Raw genomic sequence first — 21,728 nt, 5'->3', positions numbered from 1 at the left:
TTTTTGACGATTTTCCTGGCCAACAAGACACCCAGAAACCTTCAGGAGGAGGTCGGAAGGGCCACAGATTGGCAACAAGCTCTTGAGTCTTGACAAAGGAGCAACATCAAAGACTTCATCATAAAAAAACAGTTATGATCAGCTCTGTGGAAACTTAAGGTCATCCCAAAGGTATGGGTATTTTGGTGGTGAGTACTCCGGGGTATTTTACGAAGTATGCTACCATGCGGTATCGGCATATTAGGACATCATCTTTACGTGATCTTTGTAAATCAGAAGAAGAAAACCTGATGCATGCTCTTGTACTGTGCTCACATGCACAAAGTTTTTAGGGGGCGGCCAGAGAGGTCATGGACCTTAAACTTCCACTGTTACATCATAATACTTGGTCTAGGAACATCGTGGTGGACTAAGTGTTCACTAACGCTCATAGGTGCAAGATTATTACTATCCTGCATGCTATCTGGACTTCTCGAAACCGCTGGACTCATGATCAGTGTGGTACAATCATGTTTAGGCTATCAAGTGGGCGAGGGATGATCCGTTACTTCTTGATTTTCCCAAGAATAATAGCAAGATCCCCCAACAATGTTGGCATCCGCCTGATCTTTGATGGGTTAAGATTAACACCGATGAAGCCATTGATCTTTAGGCACAAAAGGGTGGTGGGGTAGGTGTTGCCCGGTCACATCTCTCCTTAGGTGCATGGAGTGAGCCTCTTCCTAGTGTTACAGATCCGTTCATCGCCGAGGTTTTGGCTTTGCGAGAAGGAGTTATATTTGCTTGTCTGAGTGGCTTCTCGCATGTGGTGATGGAGGTAGACTGTTTAGAGGTTATCAACCTCTAATTTTTGCATCACAATTCAAGGTCGATTGTGACGCCTACCTTTGAAGAAATCTTGGAGTGGGTTTCTAATTCGCATCCTTTTCGTTTCAGCATGCTTCAAGGGAAAATAATGGTCCTGCGGACCTGTGCGCCAAACATGCTCTTTCTCTAGATATTTCTGATTGTTGGTTGGAGCAAGTCCTTCTTTCCTTGTTAGTAGCCTTAGGGCAGACTGTATGTGAATCTGTATTATGTAATAAAGCTTATGAGTTCGTGTAAAAAAGTATTTAGGATCATACTTTCATCATGATTTTTACTAATAAAATATAAGTTATATATATTAAAAATAATATTACCAGAAACTATGTTTAAATACGAATCAAACGATATAATTTTTTATGACATGCATCAACATTTTGTTAGTTAAACTATGCTCAAACTTTGACACAAAATACCCAGGGGACCAACAAACAAGGACGAAGGTAGTAAGAGGGGATTGATTGAACCATCACAATGAACGACGACGACATACTCTTTAATAGCAGAGATGGGGCCGAAAATTGCTTTTGGAGCTCGGTCTCCATGGAGGCCGGTTTTTGAAAAATTCAAAAAAAATAATCATATATTTACATTTCAAAAAAAAATCAGACATACATGAAGGCATAATACACATGTGTGTAAATTTTCAGAACGAAATACGTTGAAATAATGGTGGTGCAAAAAAGACAAATTTATGGCTTTTCAACACATGATACTATTCATCCCAAAAGTCCATGAATTTGTTCTTTTTGCACAAATTGCATCTCAAGGCATTTCATCCTAAAATTTTATACACATCACATCCTTGTATACTTGTACATTTTCTTTAGAATTTTTTGAAACCGGAAAGTATGCATTTTGATAAAAAAAAAATTAAACGGCCTCCATAGAGGCCGAGCTCCAAAATGCCGCTCTCAGATTGGACCATATACTTAGAACAATCCCGTCGTACCACCATGAGAGTATACTCTACCACAACGGTACGCACAAATCGTACGTAGTACAAGTGATCGCACATACGAGAAAATCGATTCTGGCCTGACCATTAGCAAAAGAGAAGATTTGTACGCACAAACCTTTGTTGTCAATCTACCTTCTTGTATTGTTTACAAAACATTTGGTGTGCCCAGTGTTGCTCGCAAACATAGGATATTTGCTCTTATTTCAATGTATTTGACAACATTTCAGTACACCAAGGGAGTAGATGAGCTCGGGCACCAAATTGGATTTCCGATACAAAAGAGCTTTATTCTAAGCAAGAGAATACAAAAATTTGGGATGATGTACAAGGGCATGTAAAGAGCACATCAGGCATCATACATGTACTCCCTCCGTTCGGAATTACTTGTCGTAGAAATGGATGTATCTAGACATTTTTTAGTCTTAGATACATCAACTTCTGCGACAAGTAATTCGGAACGGAGGGAGTATGTACACTTCAAAGCTAGTAGTCGCCGGCTACGGGTATGGGTCTGTCCAGGAGGCGTCGTCCGCCGCGGCTTCCTTCCATCTCCTGTTGAATATCTGCATCTCAGCGAACGATCGCCGCCTCACGGCGACCCGGAAGGCGGCGGCCTTGCCCTCGGTGCCGCCGAGGGTGGGCACTCCCCTGTGGAGGACGTATTTGCTGTCGACGACGCCGACCTTGAGCGTCCTGTCGCCCTGCGTGCAGTAGCCGAGCTTGTGGTCGAGGCCCCACGCGTGCACCAGGTCGTTCTGGACCATGCCCCAGCTGCAGCGCCACGCCGCGCGGGAGAACACCGGGACCATGATCTCCACCCACCCCGCGCACGGCGGCCCCGTGCTGCTGTCGTCGCACCCTCCACCTCCCCAGCCGGCCGCCGGCTTGTAGAACCGCCTGTGCACGTCGCCCCCTCCTTCGGCTCCGGGCCTCAGCAGCGCACGCGTCGTGATGCCGTGGTGGATCTCCGACCGGCGGTCCAGCGCCGGCTGCGATATCTCGAGCCCTTCCCTCTTGACGATGTCGAGATACCTGAGCGGGTCGAAGGCGTCCACCTCGACGTCCTCGTCCCAGAGGAAGACGTAGTCGTACACCGCGACGACGTCGGGGTGCAGGAACCTCTTGGCGAACCACCACTTGGTCTGGCCGAGCGCCGAGACGTGCACCGCGCGGCGCGACCACTCGAGGTCGCCCCACTGCTCCTCGCCGGTGTCGAGTAAATAGGCAGTTTCTCGATTAAATTAATCCACAAGTAAATCACTAGCATGTCATTGACTAAGTTGATGACGTACTGACTTTGATCTAAACATGCACGTACTAAGCAAACAGTAGACAAATCTACACATACTGCTAGTACTGCTAATATGAAATTAATCAGGAGCGGGATAAACGAGTTATACCCTCCAGTAGGCCATGCAGAGGCCGCGGCTTTGGTGGCAGCAGCCGCGTCCTCGGCGACCTTCTTGTCGGCTTCAGCTTTCTCGGTGGCGGCATGGTCGGGGTCGGTGGACATGGTGATGATGAAGGCGACGCGGACGTAGAGGAAGTAGACGATCGGAAGCGAGCAGTCGCGTAATCGCTGCCCAAAAACCTATTCGCCCCTCACCCCGTACAGGAACCAGAAGGGCGTGGTTTCGGAGACCTGCTTTCCCGTCGACCATGTACGCGGCGGACGGGATGGAGTCACGGGCGGCAGCAGCAGCAAAGGAACAACGGTGGGCGTGCGCGTGAGCAGATGTGATCTGTTCGTGGCGGCTAGGGTTAGGGGACACCGCACACTTATATAGACGCAGCCGCGTGGAGAGACGTGGGCTTGACCCACGTCCGAGTCCGTGTCAGCCCACGATCCGACGTCTCGGATCGTGGCCCTGCTGTCAGAACCTCTCCGTTAGTGACTGGCAAAAATAAGCGCATAGGTGTGAGCTCGGCTCGGCTCATTCCCGCAACCCGCGGCGCGTCGTAACGAGGCGAGGCGAGGCGTGGCGAGGCGGCAGCGGAGGAGGAGTGCGCGAGGGCCTCTTCTCTTCTCAAGCTCCAATAGCATGTAGAAGAGCCACCCTTATAAACCACTCCAACTTTCCTTCCACTAGCATGGTAGGACTAAACTTCCCACCACCTTGTCATGCCACCTACATGGGCCCTTAGAGATCAAATCTGAAATTATCATATGGGCTCTAGGCCCATCTCACATTTCAACAATCCCCCACCAGATCTCAGGGGCCCACTTTGTCCTTTGTTCCAAACGATGTTTTGATATACTAGTGTTTCAGTGAAGACCTGTTAAGGTTGAGCTTCACCTAGAGCAAGTAGCTACACTCCTTCACAACTGAACAATGGATTATGCCTTGAATTGTCAGTTTGGCGTAAAGAAGTTTCACCACATGTCTTACTAGTACTGGGCTGCCGAAGGCTGACCCCTCGGGTGGAGCATATAAGTCACACTCCTGGTCTATTCATGAGCTTACTAGAGATCACCCCAATCTCATAGACTGTGACTAGCAGTCGGGCTCATATAGGTGTGTTCCTCCAAAGATCGCTCTGTAGGATAGCATCTTGCTTATACATATAAGCCTTGGAACACATTAAGACAGTAGTCATCCTTCCATACAGTTTCCGAGAGTATTGCATCTCCAACTGAGTGGGTTAGTAAAGTTACTCTCCTAAGTTCATCACTGGCTTGTTTCCCAGGTCCTACTTCACGGGATCTCCGATCACATAGGTTGGGTTACCACCATGGCAACTCATGTGGGTCTCATACCCATCTTCCTCGATGCACTATCTATCACGACACGTGATAGCCCTTTCGTAAAGGGATCTGCCAGATTCTTAGCCGTATGGACATAGTCCAGCGCTATCACTCCGGAGTTTCTTAATTTTCTGACAGCTTTTAATCTCATTCTTATGTGTTTGTTGGAGTTCATGTTGTCCTTTGAACTCTTCACCTTGGTGATGACAGTCTGATTGTCAAAGTTCATAAGGATAGCCGGAACCGGTTTATCAACCAGTGGCAAGTCCATCAAAAGATCTCGAAGCCATCCTGCTTCAACACCAGAAGTGTCTAATGCTGTTAATTCTGCTTCCATTGTCGATCTCGTTAAGATCGTTTGCTTGCAAGACTTCCAGGAAACAGCGCCACCTCCAAGAGTAAACATATACCCAGTTGTGGCCTTCATCTCATCAGCATCAGAGATCCAATTCGCATCACTATACCCTTCAAGTACCGACGGGTCTCCGGTATAGTGAAGTCCATAGTTCATAGTACCTTTCAGATAGCGCATAACTCTTTCAACAGCATGCCAATGTACATCACCCGGTTTGGAAACAAACTGGCTCAGTTTGCTCACAGCAAACGCGATGTTAGGCCTCGTTGCGCTCGCTAGGTACATCAGTGAACCAATGATTTGAGAGTATCTCAATTGATCTTTAGCCATGCCTTTGGACTTTCGAATCAACACGCTAGGATCATATGGTGTTTGAGATGGTGTGCAGTCCGAATATCCAAAACGACTCAACACCTTCTCAACATAATGGGATTGCAGAAGTGTGATCCCACCCTCATTATCTCTCAGTAGCTTGATATTCAAGATAACATCAGCCACACCAAGGTCCTTCATCTCAAAGTTCTGAGACAGAAACGATTTGACCTCCTCAATGACTTTGAGGTTTGTTCCGAATATCAGTATGTCATCAACATACAAGCACAGTATAACTCCTTCGCCCCCACCATGGCGATAGTATACACATTTGTCAGCCTCATTAACAACGAAACCAACAGATGTCAGAGTTGTATTGAACTTATCATGCCATTGCTTAGGTGCTTGCTTCAGGCCATATAAAGATTTCAGCAACTTACACACCTTCCTTTCCTGACCATCTATCACAAAGCCATCTGGCTGTTGCATGTAGATTTCCTCATTTAGCTCTCCATTCAGAAAAGCCGTCTTAACATCCATTTGCTGGACGAGAAGACCATGTGAGGCCGCCAACGAGAGTAATACTCGAATGGTGGTCAGTCTAGCCACAGGTGAATAAGTATCGAAGAAATCTTCCTCTTCTTTCTGGTCATAGCCCTTGGCCACAAGCCTGGCCTTGTACTTTTCAATCGTACCATCGGGCCTAAGCTTTTTCTTGAACACCCACTTACATCCCAATGGTTTGCAACCATAGGGACGCTCAGTGATCTCCCATGTCCCGTTAGCCATGATGGAATCCATCTCGCTACGAACCGCATCCTTCCAGTAGTCAGCTTCTGGAGAGGCATACGCTTCTGAGATAGAAGTGGGAGTATCATCCACGAGGTACACGAAGAAATCATCACCAAAGGTCTTTGCAGTCCTTTGTCTCATGCCCCTACCAAGGGTTTCCTCGTCATCCTCCTCAGGATTTTCATCATGTGTTCGTTCATAATATTCCATAGGAATGGCAGGCTCAGGAGTCTCCTCAGATTCCTGTCTAGTAGTGCTTTGCATATCTCTCATAGGAAAAATATCCTCAAAGAATGTAGCATACTTAGACTCTATGATTGTACCGACCTTCTGGTCAGGTAACTCAGATTTCACTACTAGAAATCTATAGCCAACGTTGTTCTTAGCGTAGCCCAAATTAACGCAGTCCACAGTCTTGGGTCCAAGCTTACGCTTTTTGGGGATCGGCACGTTGACTTTCGCCAAATAGCCCCAAGTACGCAAGTACGAGAGTGTTGTCCTTCTCTTTGCCCATCTCTCATAGGGAGTGATATCATTATCCTTTATCGGAACTTTATTCAGGACATGACATGCCGTCAATATAGCCTCCCCCACCATGCCTTGGATAAACCCGACGTATCTAAAATGGCGTTAACCAGATCAGTTAGAGTACGGTTTTTCCGCTCGGCAACCCCGTTTGACTGGGGTGAATAGGGAGGCGTCCTCTCATGAATAATGCCGTGTTCCGCACAGAAGGAATCAAACTCACTCGAGAAGTACTCTCCACCACGATCTGAACGGAATCGTTTAATTTTCTTTTCAAGTTGATTCTCAACTTCTGCCTTATAGATTTTAAAGTAGTGTAGAGCCTCATCTTTAGTATTTAACAGATACACATAGCAATATCTAGTGGAATCATCTATCAATGTCATGAAGTATTTCTTTCCACCTTTAGTCAATACACCGTTCATCTCACAAAGATCAGAATGTATGAGTTCTAATGGTGCCAAGTGTCTCTCCTCCGCAGCCTTGTGAGGCTGGCGAGGTTGCTTAGCTTGCACACATGACAGGCACTTAGAACCTTTGGCTAAAGTGAAACTCGGGATTAAATCCAACTTAGCTAGCCGCGTCATAACACCAAAACTTATGTGACAAAGACGTGAATGCCAAACCACAGATTCATTAACACTCGAATGAACATGGTTCACGACTTTATTACAGAAATCTGCGAGGGAAAGGCGGAACATCCCTCCGCTCTCATAACCTTTTCCAACAAATAGTCCATACTTAGTAACAACTAATTTATTAGACTCGAATACCAACTTAAACCCTTCTCTACATAGAAGGGAGCCACTAACAAGGTTCTTCTTGATGGCGGGGACATGTTGCACGTTCTTCAGCTGCACGATCCTTCCCGAAGTAAACTTCAGATCGACCATGCCAACACCATGAATAGAAGCACTCGCGCCATTCCCCATCAATACGGACCCATGGCCTGTGACCTGGTAAGAAGAGAACAATGAAATGTCAGCACACACACATGAACACCTGCACCTATATCCACCCACCAATCGGTAGGCTGAAACACTGAAAAAAACAGTAAATAAATTACCGTACCCAGATGCACCATTCTCATTGTTGCCCACAATCATGTTGACAGGCTTGGAGTCCTGTCCTGACTTCTTAAACTTGTTTGGGCACCTGTTGGCCCAATGTTCAGTCGAACCACAAGTAAAGCAGCCCTCATCCTTCTTGTTCTTCTTGAAGGTCTTCTTACCCTTCTTCTTGAAGTCGGTATTCTGTTGGACACCGTTCTTTCCCTTGAAATTGTGGGAGTTGAGGTTCCTCTAGTTCACCATGTTGGCAACAGAAGTCCCTTCGGCCCCTTTTCCGTGTGAGTCCTTTGCCCTCGAATTCTGCTCGACACTCAGATGGCCAATGACATTCTCCACAGAGAATTCACGCCTCTGATGTTTCAGAGTGGTGGCAAAGTTCCTCCAGGAATTGGGGAGCTTAGCGATTATGCAGCCCGCGACAAACTTGCCCGGTAAGTCGCACTTCAGAAGCTCAAGCTCCTTAACAATGCATATTATCTCATGAGCCTGCTCCAGTACAGGACGGTTCTCAACCATCTTGTAGTCGTGGAACTGCTCTATAATATACATCTCGCTCCCTGCATCGGCGGCCCCGAACTTAGATTCGAGCGCCTCCCACAAGTTCTTGGCGACATGCACATGTAAATATGCATCGACCAGTTTATCTCCGATCACGCTAAGAACTGCTCCGAGAAACATAGTGGTTGCCTCCCTGAACGCCTTCTCCTGTTTAGGAGCAATCATTCCCGTGGATACACCGGTGACCCAGAACACGTTCATAGCCGTGAGCCATAAAGTGGTCTTTGTCTGCCAACGCTTAAAATACGTACCGGTAAACGTATCCGGTTTCAGTGCTGCGGCAAAGCCACTTGCCGAAAAATTCCCTACACATAATAGGTTTTTGGATTGTTGAGTAAATGGGCAATTTCTCGATTAAATTAATCCACGAGTAAATCACTAGCATGGCATTGACTAAGTTGCTGACATACTGACTTTGATCTAAACATGCACGTACTAAGCAAACAGTAGACAAATCTACACATACTGCTAGTACTGCTAATATGAAATTAATCAGGAGCGGGATAAACGAGTTATACCCTCCAGTAGGGCATGCAGAGGCCGCGGCTTTGGTGGCAGCAGCGGCATCCTCAGCGGCCTTCTTGTCGGCTTCAGCTTTCTCGGCGGCGGCACGGTCAGGGTCGGTGGACATGGTGATGATGAAGGCGACCCGGACGTAGAGGAAGTAGACGATCGGAAGCGAGCAGTCGCGTAATCGCTGCCCAAAAACCTATTCGCCCCTCACCCCGTACAGGAACCAGAAGGGCGTGGTTTCGGAGACCTGCTCTCCCGTCGACCGTGTACGTGGTGGACAGGATGGAGTCACCGGCGGCAGCATCAGCAAAGGAACGACGGTGGGCGTGCGCGTGAGCAGATGTGATCTGTCCGTGGCGGCTAGGGTTAGGGGACACCGCACACTTATATAGACACAGCCGCGTGGAGAGACGTGGGCTTGACCCACATCCGAGTCCATGTCAGCCCATGATCCGACGTCTCGGATCGTGGCCCTGCTGTCAAAACCTCTCCGTTAGTGACTGGCAAAAATAAGCGCATAGGTGTGAGCTCGGCTCGGCTCATTCCCGCAACCCGCGGCACGTCGTGACGAGGCGAGGCGAGGCGTGGCGAGGCGGGCGGAGGAGGAGGAGCGCGCGAGGGCCTCTTCTCTTCTCAAGCTCCAATAGCATGTAGAAGAGCCACCCTTATAAACCACTCCAACTTTCCTTCCACTAGCATGGTGGGACTAAACTTCCCACCACCTTGTCATGCCACCTACATGGGCCCTTAGAGATCAAATCTGAAATTGTCATATGGGCTCTAGGCCCATCTCACATTTCAACAATCCCCCACCAGATCTCAGGGGCGCACTTTGTCCTTTGTTCCAAACGCTGTTTTGATATACTAGTGTTTCAGTGAAGACCTGTTAAGGTTGAGCTTCACCTAGAGCAAGTAGCTACACTCCTTCACAACTGAACAATGGACTATGCCTTGAATTGTCAGTTTGGCATAAAGAAGTTTCACCACATGTCTTACTAGTACTGGGCTGCCGAAGGCTGACCCCTCGGGTGGAGCATATAAGTCACACTCCTGGCCTATTCATGAGCTTACTAGAGATCACCCCAATCTCATAGACTGTGACTAGCAGTCGGGCTCACATAGGTGTGTTCCTCCAAAGATCGCTCTGTAGGATAGCATCTTGCTTATACATATAAGCCTTGGAACACATTAAGACAGTAGTCATCCTTCCATACAGTTTCCGAGAGTATTGCATCTCCAACGGAGTGGGTTAGTAAAGTTACTCTCCTCAGTTCATCACTGGCTTGTTTCCCAGGTCCTACTTCACGGGATCTCCGATCACATAGGTTGGGTTACCACCATGGCAACTCATGTGGGTCTCATACCCATCTTCCTCGATGCACTATCTATCACGACACGTGATAGCCCTTTCGTAAAGGGATCTGCCAGATTCTTAGCCGTATGGACATAGTCCAGCGCTATCACTCCAGAGTTTCTTAATTTTCTGACAGCTTTTAATCTCATTCTTATGTGTTTGTTGGAGTTCATGTTGTCCTTTGAACTCTTCACCTTCGTGATGACAGTCTGATTGTCACAGTTCATAAGGATAGCCGGAACCGGTTTATCAACCAGTGGCAAGTCCATCAAAAGATCTCGAAGCCATCCTGTTCAACACTAGAAGTGTTTAATGCTTTTAATTCTGCTTCCATTGTCGATCTCGTTAAGATCGTTTGCTTGCAAGACTTCTAGGAAACAGCGCCACCTCCAAGAGTAAACATATACCCAGTTGTGGCCTTCATCTCATCAGCATCGGAGATCCAATTCGCATCACTATACCCTTCAAGTACCGACGGGTCTCTGGCATAGTGAAGTCCATAGTTCATAGTACCTTTCAGATAGCGCATAACTCTTTCAACAGCATGCCAATGTACATCACCCGGTTTGGAAACAAACTGGCTCAGTTTGCTCACAGCAAACGTGATGTCAGGCCTTATTGCGCTCGCTAGGTACATCAGTGAACCAATGATTTGAGAGTATCTCAATTGATCTTTAGCCATGCCTTTGGACTTTCAAACAACACGCTAGGATCATATGGTGTTTGAGATGGTGTGCAGTCCGAATATCCAAAACGACTCAACACCTTCTCAACATAATGGGATTGCAGAAGTGTGATCCCACCCTCATTATCTCTCAGTAGCTTGATGTTCAAGATAACATCAGCCACACCAAGGTCCTTCATCTCAAAGTTCTGAGACAGAAACGATTTGACCTCCTCAATGACTTTGAGGTTTGTTCCAAATATCAGTATGTCATCAACATACAAGCACAGTATAACTCCTTCGCCCCCACCATGGCGATAGTATACACATTTGTCAGCCTCATTAAGAACGAAACCAACAGATGTCAGAGTTGTATTGAACTTATCATGCCATTGCTTAGGTGCTTGCTTCAGGCCATATAAAGATTTCAGCAACTTACACACCTTCCTTTCCTGACCATCTATCACAAAGCCATCTGGCTGTTGCATGTAGATTTCCTCATTTAGCTCTCCATTCAGAAAAGCCGTCCTAACATCCATTTGATGGACGGGAAGACCATGTGAGGCCGCCAACAAGAGTAATACTCGAATGGTGGTCAGTCTAGCCACAGGTGAATAAGTATCGAAGAAATCTTCCTCTTCTTTCTGGTCATAGCCCTTGGCCACAAGCCTGGCCTTGTACTTTTCAATCGTACCATCGGGCCTAAGCTTTTTTTCTTGAACACCCACCCATGATGGAATCCATCTCGCTACGAACCGCATCCTTCCAGTAGTCAGCTTCTGGAGAGGCATACGCTTATGAGATAGAAGTGGGAGTATCATCCACGAGGTACACGAAGAAATCATCACCAAAGGTCTTTGCAGTCCTTTGTCTCTTGCCCCTACCAAAGGTTTGCTCGTCATCCTCCTCAGGATTTTCATCATGTGTTCGTTCATAATATTCCATAGGAATGGCAGGCTCAGGAGTCTCCTCAGATTCCTGTCTAGTAGTGCTTTGCATATCTCTCATAGGAAAAATATCCTCAAAGAATGTAGCATCCTTAGACTCTATGATTGTACCGACCTTCTGGTCAGGTAACTCAGATTTCACTACTAGAAATCTATAGCCAACGCTGTTCTTAGCGTAGCCAAAATTAACGCAGTCCACAGTCTTGCGTCCAAGCTTACGCTTTTTGGGGATCGGCACGTTGACTTTCGCCAAACAGCCCCAAGTACGCAAGTACGAGAGTGTTGTCCTTCTCTTTGCCCATCTCTCATAGGGAGTGATATCATTATCCTTTATCGGAACTTTATTCAGGACATGACATGCCGTCAATATAGCCTCCCCCCACCATGCCTTGGATAAACCCGACGTATCTAACATGGCGTTAACCAGATCAGTTAGAGTACGTTTTTTCCGCTCGGCAACCCCGTTTGACTGGGGTGAATAGGGAGGCGTCCTCTCATCAATAATGTCGTGTTCCGCATAGAAGGAATCAAACTCACTCGAGAAGTACTCTCCACCACGATCTGAACGGAATCGTTTAATTTTCTTTTCAAGTTGATTCTCAACTTCTGCCTTATAGATTTTAAAGTAGTGTAGAGCCTCATCTTTAGTATTTAACAGATACACATAGCAATATCTAGTGGAATCATCTATCAATGTCATGAAGTATTTCTTTTCACCTTTAGTCAATACACCGTTCATCTCACAAAGATCAGAATGTATGAGTTCTAATGGTGCCAAGTGTCTCTCCTCCGCAGCCTTGTGAGGCTGGCGAGGTTGCTTAGCTTGCACACATGACAGGCACTTAGAACCTTTGGCTAAAGTAAAACTCGGGACTAAATCCAACTTAGCTAGCCGCGTCATAACACCGAAACTTATGTGACAAAGACGTGAATGCCAAACCTCAGATTCATTAACACTCGAATGAACATGGTTCACGACTTTATTACAGAAATCTGCGAGGGAAAGGCGGAACATCCCACCGCTCTCATAACCTTTTCCAACAAATAGTCCATACTTAGTAACAACTAATTTATTAGACTCGAATACCAACTTAAACCCTTCTCTACATAGAAGGGAGCCACTAACGAGGTTCTTCTTGATGGCGGGGACATGCTGCACGTTCTTCAGCTGCACGATCCTTCTCTAAGTAAACTTCAGATCGGCCGTGCCAACACCATGAACAGAAGCACTCGCGCCATTCCCCATCAATACGGACCCGTGGCCTGTGACCTGGTAAGAAGAGAACAATGAAATGTCAGCACACACATGAACACCTGCACCTGTATCCACCCACCAATCGGTAGGCTGAAACACTGAAAAAACAGTAAATAAATTATCGTACCCAGATGCACCATTCTAATTGTTGCCCACAATCATGTTGACAGACTTGGAGTCCTGTCCTGACTTCTTAAACTTGTTTGGGCACCTGTTGGCCCAATGTTCAGTCGAACCACAAGTAAAGCAGCCCTCATCCTTCTTGTTCTTCTTGAAGGTCTTCTTACCCTTCTTCTTGAAGTCCGTATTCTGTTGGACACCGTTCTTTCCCTTGAACTTGTGGGAGTTGAGGTTCCTCTGGTTCACCATGTTGGCAATAGAAGTCCCTTCGGCCCCTTTTCCGTGCGAGTCCTTTGCCCTCGAATTCTGCTCGACACTCAGATGGCCAATGACATCCTCCACAGAGAATTCACGCCTCTGATGTTTCAGAGTGGTGGCAAAGTTCCTCCAGGAATTGGGGAGCTTAGCGATTATGCAGCCCGCGACAAACTTGCCCGGTAAGTCGCACTTCAGAAGCTCAAGCTCCTTAACAATGCATATTATCTCATGAGCCTGCTCCAGTACAGGACGGTTCTCAACCATCTTGTAGTCGTGGAACTGCTCTATAATATACATCTCGCTCCCTGCATCAGCGGCCCCGAACTTAGATTCGAGCGCCTCCCACAAGTCCTTGGCGACATGCACATGTAAATATGCGTCGACCAGTTTATCTCCGATCACGCTAAGAACTGCTCTGAGAAAGACAGTGGTTGCCTCCCTGAACGCCTTCTCCTGTTCAGGAGCAATCGTTCTCGTGGACACACCGGTGACCCAGAACACGTTCATAGCCGTGAGCCATAAAGTGGTCTTTGTCTGCCAACGCTTAAAATACGTACCGGTAAACTTATCCGGTTTCAGTGCTGCGGCAAAGCCACTTGCCAAAAAATTCCCTACACATAATAGGTTTTTGGATTGTTGAGTAAATAGGCAATTTCTCGATTAAATTAATCCACGAGTAAATCACTAGCATGGCATTGACTAAGTTGATGACGTACTGACTTTGATCTAAACATGCACGTACTAAGCAAACAGTAGACAAATCTACACATACTGCTAGTACTGCTAATATGAAATTAATCAGGAGCGGGATAAACGAGTTATACCCTCCAGTAGGCCATGCAGAGGCCGAGGCTTTGGTGGCAGCAGCGGTGTCCTCGGCGGCCTTCTTGTCGGCTTCAGCTTTCTCGGCGGCAGCACGGTCGGGGTCGGTGGACATGGTGATGATGAAGGCGGCGCGGACGTAGAGGAAGTAGACGATCGGAAGCGAGCAGTCGCGTAATCGCTGCCCAAAAACCTATTCGCCCCTCACCCCGTACAGGAACCAGAAGGGCGTGGTTTCGGAGACCTACTCTCCCGTCGACCGTGTACGCGGCGGACGGGATGGAGTCACCGGCGGCAGCAGCAGCAAAGGAACGACGGTGGGCGTGCGCGTGAGCAGATGTGATCTGCTCGTGGCGGCTAGGGTTAGGGGACACCGCACACTTATATAGACGCAGCCGCGTGGAGAGACGTGGGCTTGACCCACGTCCGAGTCCGTGTCAGCCCACGATCCGACATCTCGGATCGTGGCCCTGCTGTTAGAACCTCTTCGTTAGTGACTGGCAAAAATAAGCGCATAGGTGTGAGCTCGGCTCGGCTCATTCCCGCAACCCGCGGCGCGTCGTGACGAGGCGAGGCGAGGCGTGGCGAGGCGGGCGGCGGAGGAGGAGCGCGCGAGGGCCTCTTCTCTTCTCAAGCTCCAATAGCATGTAGAAGAGCCACCCTTATAAACCACTCCAACTTTCCTTCCACTAGCATGGTGGGACTAAACTTCCCACCACCTTGTCATGCCACCTACATGGGCCCTTAGAGATCAAATCTGAAATTGTCATATGGGCTCTAGGCCCATCTCACATTTCAACAATCCCCCACCAGATCTCAGGGGCCCACTTTGTCCTTTGTTCCGAAAGCTGTTTTGATATACTAGTGTTTCAGTGAAGACCTGTTAAGGCTGAGCTTCACCTAGAGCAAGTAGCTACACTCCTTCACAACTGAACAATGGACTATGCCTTGAATTGTCAGTTTGGCGTAAAGAAGTTTCACCACATGTCTTACTAGTACTGGGCTGCCGAACGCTGACCCCTCAGGTGGAGCATATAAGTCACACTCCTGGCCTATTCATGAGCTTACTAGAGATCACCCCAATCTCATAGATTGTGACTAGTAGTCGGGCTCACATAGGTGTGTTCCTCCAAAGATCGCTCTGTAGGATAGCATCTTGCTTATACATATAAGCCTTGGAACACATTAAGACAGTAGTCATCCTTCCATACAGTTTCCGAGAGTATTGCATCTCCAACGGAGTGGGTTAGTAAAGTTACTCTCCTCAATTCACCACTGGCTTGTTTCCCAGGTCCTACTTCACGGGATCTCCGATCACATAGGTTGGGTTACCACCATGGCAACTCATGTGGGTCTCATACCCATCTCCCTCGATGCACTATCTATCACGACACGTGATAGCCCTTTCGTAAAGGGATCTGCCAGATTCTTAACCGTATGGACATAGTCCAGCGCTATCACTCCGGAGTTTCTTAATTTTCTGACAGCTTTTAATCTCATTCTTATGTGTTTGTTGGACTTCATGTTGTCCTTTGAACTCTTCACCTTGGTGATGACAGTCTGATTGTCACAGTTCATAAGGATAGCCGGAACCGGTTTATCAACCAGTGGCAAGTCCATCAAAAGATCTTGAAGCCATCCTGCTTCAACACCAGAAGTGTCTAATGCTGTTAATTCTGCTTCCAGTGTCGATCTCGTTAAGATCGTTTGCTTGCAAGACTTCTAGGAAACAGCGCCACCTCCAAGAGTAAACATATACCTAGTTGTGGCCTTCATCTCATCAGCATCAGAGATCCAATTCGCATCACTATACCCTTCAAGTACCGACGGGTCTCCGATATAATGAAGTCCATAGTTCATAGTACCTTTCAGATAGCGCATAACTCTTTCAACAGCATGCCAATGTACATCACCCGGTTTGGAAATAAACCGGCTCAGTTTGCTCACAGCAAACGTGATGTCAGGCCTCGTTGCGCTCGCTAGGTACATCCGTGAACCAATGATTTGAGAGTATCTCAATTGATCTTTAGCCATGCCTTTGGACTTTCGAATCAACACACTAGGATCATATGGTGTTTGAGATGGTGTGCAGTCCGAATATCCAGAACGACTCAACACCTTCTCAACATAATGGGATTGCAGAAGTGTGATCCCACCCTCATTATCTCTCAGTAGCTTGATGTTCAAGATAACATCAGCCACACCAAGGTCCTTCATCTCAAAGTTCTGAGACAGAAACGATTTGACCTCCTCAATGACTTTGAGGTTTGTTCCGAATATCAGTATGTCATCAACATACAAGCATAGTATAACTCCTTCGCCCCCACCATGGCGATAGTATACACATTTGTCAGCCTCATTAACAATGAAACCAACAGATGTCAGAGTTGTATTGAACTTATCATGCCATTGCTTAGGTGCTTGCTTCAGGCCATATAAAGATTTCAGCAACTTACACACCTTCCTTTCCTGACCATCTATCACAAAGCCATCTGGCTGTTGCATGTAGATTTCCTCATTTAGCTCTCCATTTAGAAAAGCCGTCTTAACATCCATTTGATGGATGAGAAGACCATGTGAGGCCGCCAACGAGAGTAATACTCGAATGGTGGTCAGTCTAGCCACAGGTGAATAAGTATCGAAGAAATCTTCCTCTTCTTTCTGGTCATAGCCCTTGGCCACAAGCCTGGCCTTGTACTTTTCAATCGTACCATCGGGCCTAAGCTTTTTCTTGAACACCCACTTACATCCCAATGGTTTGCAACCATAGGGACGCTCAGTGATCTCCCATGTCCCGTTAGCCATGATGGAATCCATCTCGCTACGAACCGCATCCTTCCAGTAGTTAGCTTCTGGAGAGGCATACGCTTCTGAGATAGAAGTGGGAGTATCATCCATGAGGTACACGAAGAAATCATCTCCAAAGGTCTTTGCAGTCCTTTGTCTCTTGCCCCTACCAAGGGTTTCCACGTCATCCTCCTCAGGATTTTCATCATGTGTTCGTTCATAATATTCCATAGGAATGGCAGGCTCAGGAGTCTCCTCAGATTCATGTCTAGTAGTGCTTTGCATATCTCTCATAGGAAAAATATCCTCAAAGAATGTAGCATCCTTAGACTCTATGATTGTACCGACCTTTTGGTCAGGTAACTCAGATTTCACTACTAGAAATCTATAGCCAACACTGTTCTTAGCGTAGCCCAAATTAACGCAGTCCACAGTCTTGGGTCCAAGCTTACGCTTTTTGGGGATCGGCACGTTGACTTTCGCCAAACAGCCCCAAGTACGCAAGTACGAGAGTGTTGTCCTTCTCTTTGCCCATCTCTCATAGGGAGTGATATCATTATCCTTTATCGGAACTTTATTCAGGACATGACATGCCGTCAATATAGCCTCCCCCCACCATGCCTTGGATAAACCCGACGTATCTAACATGGCGTTAACTAGATCAGTTAGAGTATGGTTTTTCCGCTCGGCAACCCCGTTTGACTGGGGTGAATAGGGAGGCGTCCTCTCATGAATAATGCCGTGTTCCGCACAGAAGGAATCAAACTCACTCGAGAAGTACTCTCCACCATGATCTGAACGGAATCGTTTAATTTTCTTTTCAAGTTGATTCTCAACTTCTGCCTTATAGATTTTAAAGTAGTGTAGAGCCTCATCTTTAGTATTTAACAGATACACATAGCAATATCTAGTGGAATCATCTATCAATGTCATGAAGTATTTCTTTCGACCTTTAGTCAATACACCGTTCATCTCACAAAGATCAGAATGTATGAGTTCTAATGGTTCCAAGTGTCTCTCCTCCGCAGCCTTGTGAGGCTGGCGAGGTTGCTTAGCTTGCACACATGACAGGCACTTAGAACCTTTGGCTAAAGTGAAACTCGGGATTAAATCCAACTTAGCTAGCCGTGTCATAACACCGAAACTTATGTGACAAAGACGTGAATGCCAAACCTCAGATTCATTAACACTCGAATGAACATGGTTCACGACTTTATTATAGAAATCTGCGAGGGAAAGGCGGAACATCCCTCCGCTCTCATAACCTTTTCCAACAAATAGTCCATACTTAGTAACAACTAATTTATTAGACTAGAATACCAACTTAAACCCTTCTCTACATAGAAGGGAGCCACTAACGAGGTTCTTCTTGATGGCGGGGACATGCTGCACGTTCTTCAGCTGCACGATCCTTCCCGAAGTAAACTTCAGATCGACCGTGCCAACACCATGAACAGAAGCACTCGCGCCATTCCCCATCAATACGGACCCGTGGCCTGTGACCTTGTAAGAAGAGAACAATGAAATGTCAGCACACACATGAACACCTTGAAGGAAATATGCCCTAGAGGCAATAATAAAGTTATTATTTATTTCCTCATATCATGATAAATGTTTATTATTCATGCTAGAATTGTATTAACCGGAAACATGATACATGTGTGAATACATAGACAAACATATAGTCACTAGTATGCCTCTACTTGACTAGCTCGTTAATCAAAGATGGTTATGTTTCCTAACCATAGACATGTGTTGTCATTTGATTAATGGGATCACATCATTAGGAGAATGATGTGATTGACATGACCCATTCCGTTAGCCTAGCACTTGATCGTTTAGTATATTGCTATTGCTTTCTTCATGACTTATACATGTTCCTGTAACTATGAGAATTATGCAACTCCCGTTTACCGGAGGAACACTTTGGGTACTACCAAACGTCACAACATAACTGGGTGATTATAAAGGAGTACTACAGGTGTCTCCGAAGGTACATGTTGAGTTGGCGTATTTCGAGATTAGGTTTTGTCACTCCGATTGTCGGAGAGGTATCTCTGGGCCCTCTCGGTAATGCACATCATTATAAGCCTTGCAAGCAATGTGACCAAATGAGTTGGTTACAGGATGATGCATTACGGAACGAGTAAAGAGACTTGCCAGTAACGAGATTGAACTAGGTATTGGATACCGACGATCAAATCTCGGGCATGTAACATACCGATGACAAAGGGAACAACGTATGTTGTTATGCAGTTTGACCGATAAAGATCTTCGTAGAATATGTAGGAACCAATATGGGCATCCAGGTTCCGCTATTGGTTATTGACCAAGAATAGTTCTAGGTCATGTCTACATAGTTCTTGAACCCGTAGGGTCCGCACGCTTAACGTTATGATGACAGTTTTATTATGAGTTTATAAGTTTTGATGTATCGAAGTTTGTTCGGAGTTCCGGATGTGATCACGGACATAACGAGGAGTCTCGAAATGGTCGAGACATAAAGATTGATATATTGGAAGCCTATATTTGGACATCGGAAAGGTTCCAGGTGAAATCGGGATTTTACCGGAACACCGGGGGGTTACCGGAACCCTCCCGGGGGTTAATGGGCCTTAGTGGGCCATAAGGGAGAAGAGGAGGGCCGGCCAGGGCAGGCCGCGCGCCCCCTCCCCCCCCCCCCTAGTCCGAATAGGACAAGGAAGGGGGGGCGGCGCCCCCTTTCCTCTTTCCCCTCCCTCCTTTCCTTCTCCACCAAGGCAAGAGGGGGGAGTCCTACTCCCGGTGGGAGTAGGACTCCTCCAGGTGCACCCCAAGGGGGCCGGCCGCACCTCCCCCTCCCTCCTTTATATACGGGGCAGGGGGCACCCCATAACACACAAGTTGATCTACGGATCGTTCCTTAGCCATGTGCGGTGCCCCCCTCCACCATATTCCACCTCGGTTATATCGTCGCGGAGTTTAGACGAAGCCCTGCGCCGGTAGAACATCATCATCATCACCACGCCGTCGTGCTGACGGAACTCATCCCCGAAGCTTTGCTGGATCGGAGCCCGGGGATCGTCATCGAGCTGAACGTGTGCTGAACTCGGAGGTGTCGTACGTTCGGTACTTGGATCGGTCGGATCGTGAAGACGTACGACTACATCAACCGCGTTGTGCTAACGCTTCCGCTTACGGTCTACGAGGGTACGTGGACAACACTCTACCCTCTCGTTGCTATGCCATCACCATGATCTTGCGTGTGCGTAGGAATTTTTTTGAAATTACTACGTTCCCCAACAGTGGCATCCGAGCCTAGGTTTTATGCGTTGATGTTATATGCACGAGTAGAACACAAGTGAGTTGTGGGCGATACAAGTCATACTACTTACCAGCATGTCATACTTTGGTTCGGCGGTATTGTGAGATGAAGCGGCCCGGACCGACATTACGCGTACGCTTACGCGAGACTGGTTTCACCGTTACGAGCACTCGTGCTTAAAGGTGGCTGGCGGGTGTCTGTCTCTCTCACTTTAGCTGAATCGAGTGTGGCTACGCCCGGTCCTTGCGAAGGTTAAAACAGCACCAACTTGACGAACTATCGTTGTGGTTTTTATGCGTAGGTAAGAACGGTTCTTGCTAAAGCCCATAGCAGCCACGTAAAATTTGCAACAACAAAGTAGAGGACGTCTAACTTGTTTTTGCAGGGCATGTTGTGATGTGATATGGTCAAGATGTGATGCTATATTATATTGTATGAGATGATCATGTTTTGTAACCGAAGTTATCGGCAACTGACAGGAGCCATATGGTTGTCGCTTTATTGTATGAAATGCAAACGCCCTGTAATTGCTTTACTTTATCTCTAAGCGGTAGCGATAGTCGTAGAAGCAATAGATGGCGTAACGACAACGATGCTACGATGGAGATCAAGGTGTCGCGCCAGTGACGATGGTGATTATGACGGTGCTTCGAAGATGGAGATCACAAGCACAAGATGATGATGGCCATATCATATCACTTATATTGATTGCATGTGATGTTTATCCTTTATGCATCTTATCTTGCTTTGATTGACGGTAGCATTTTAAGATGATCTCTCACTAATAATCAAGAAGTGTTCTCCCTGAGTATGCACCATTGCGAAAGTTCTTCGTGCTGAGACACCACGTGATGATCGGGTGTGATAGGCTCTACGTTCAAATACAACGGGTGCAAAACAGTTGCACACGCGGAATACTCAGGTCATACTTGACGAGCCTAGCATATACAGATATGGCCTCAGAACACGGAGACCGAAAGGTCGAGCATGAATCATATAGTAGATATGATCAACATAGTGATGTTCACCATTGAAACTACAACATCTCACGTGATGATCGGACATGGTTTAGTTCATTTGGATCACGTGATCACTTAGATGACTAGAGAGATGTCTGTCTAAGTGGGAGTTCTTAAGTAATATGATTAACTCAACTTAAATTTATCATGAAACTTAGTACCTGATAGTATTTTGCTTGTCTATGTTTATTTGTAGATAGATGGCTCGTGCTGTTGTTCCGTTGAATTTTAATGCGTTCCTTGAGAAAGCAAAGTTGAAAGATGATGGTAGCAATTACACGGACTGGGTCCGTAACCTGAGGATTATCCTCATTGCTGCACAAAAAAGTTACGTCCTGGAAGCACCGCTGGGTGCCAGGCCTGCTGCTGATGCAACTGACGACGTTAAGAACGTCTGGCAGAGCAAAGCTGATGACTACTCGATAGTTCAGTGTGCCATGCTTTACGGCTTAGAACCGGGTCTTCAACAACGTTTTGAACGCCATGGGGCATATGAGATGTT

General features: G+C 46.8%; 1 protein-coding gene across 1 annotated transcript in view; it reads right to left on the bottom strand.

The window, feature by feature from the left end:
• Nucleotides 1-2,322: 2,322 nt before the first annotated feature.
• LOC119292545 overlaps nt 2,323-21,728 on the bottom strand; it is a 32,701-nt gene continuing 13,295 nt past the window's right edge. The window contains exons 2-3 of the mRNA XM_037571352.1: nt 5,773-5,781; nt 2,323-3,024 (exon numbers count right to left, since the gene is read on the bottom strand). Of these exons, the coding sequence (XP_037427249.1) occupies nt 2,323-3,024; nt 5,773-5,781 (711 nt within the window). The remainder of the gene's footprint in view (nt 3,025-5,772; nt 5,782-21,728) is intronic.

Source organism: Triticum dicoccoides, chromosome 4B (assembly GCF_002162155.2).
Source record: "Triticum dicoccoides isolate Atlit2015 ecotype Zavitan chromosome 4B, WEW_v2.0, whole genome shotgun sequence".
NCBI classification, from domain to species: domain Eukaryota; kingdom Viridiplantae; phylum Streptophyta; class Magnoliopsida; order Poales; family Poaceae; genus Triticum; species Triticum dicoccoides.
The sequence above is the reverse complement of the archived record's forward strand: the minus strand, read 5'-3'. Positions and strand labels throughout refer to the sequence as shown.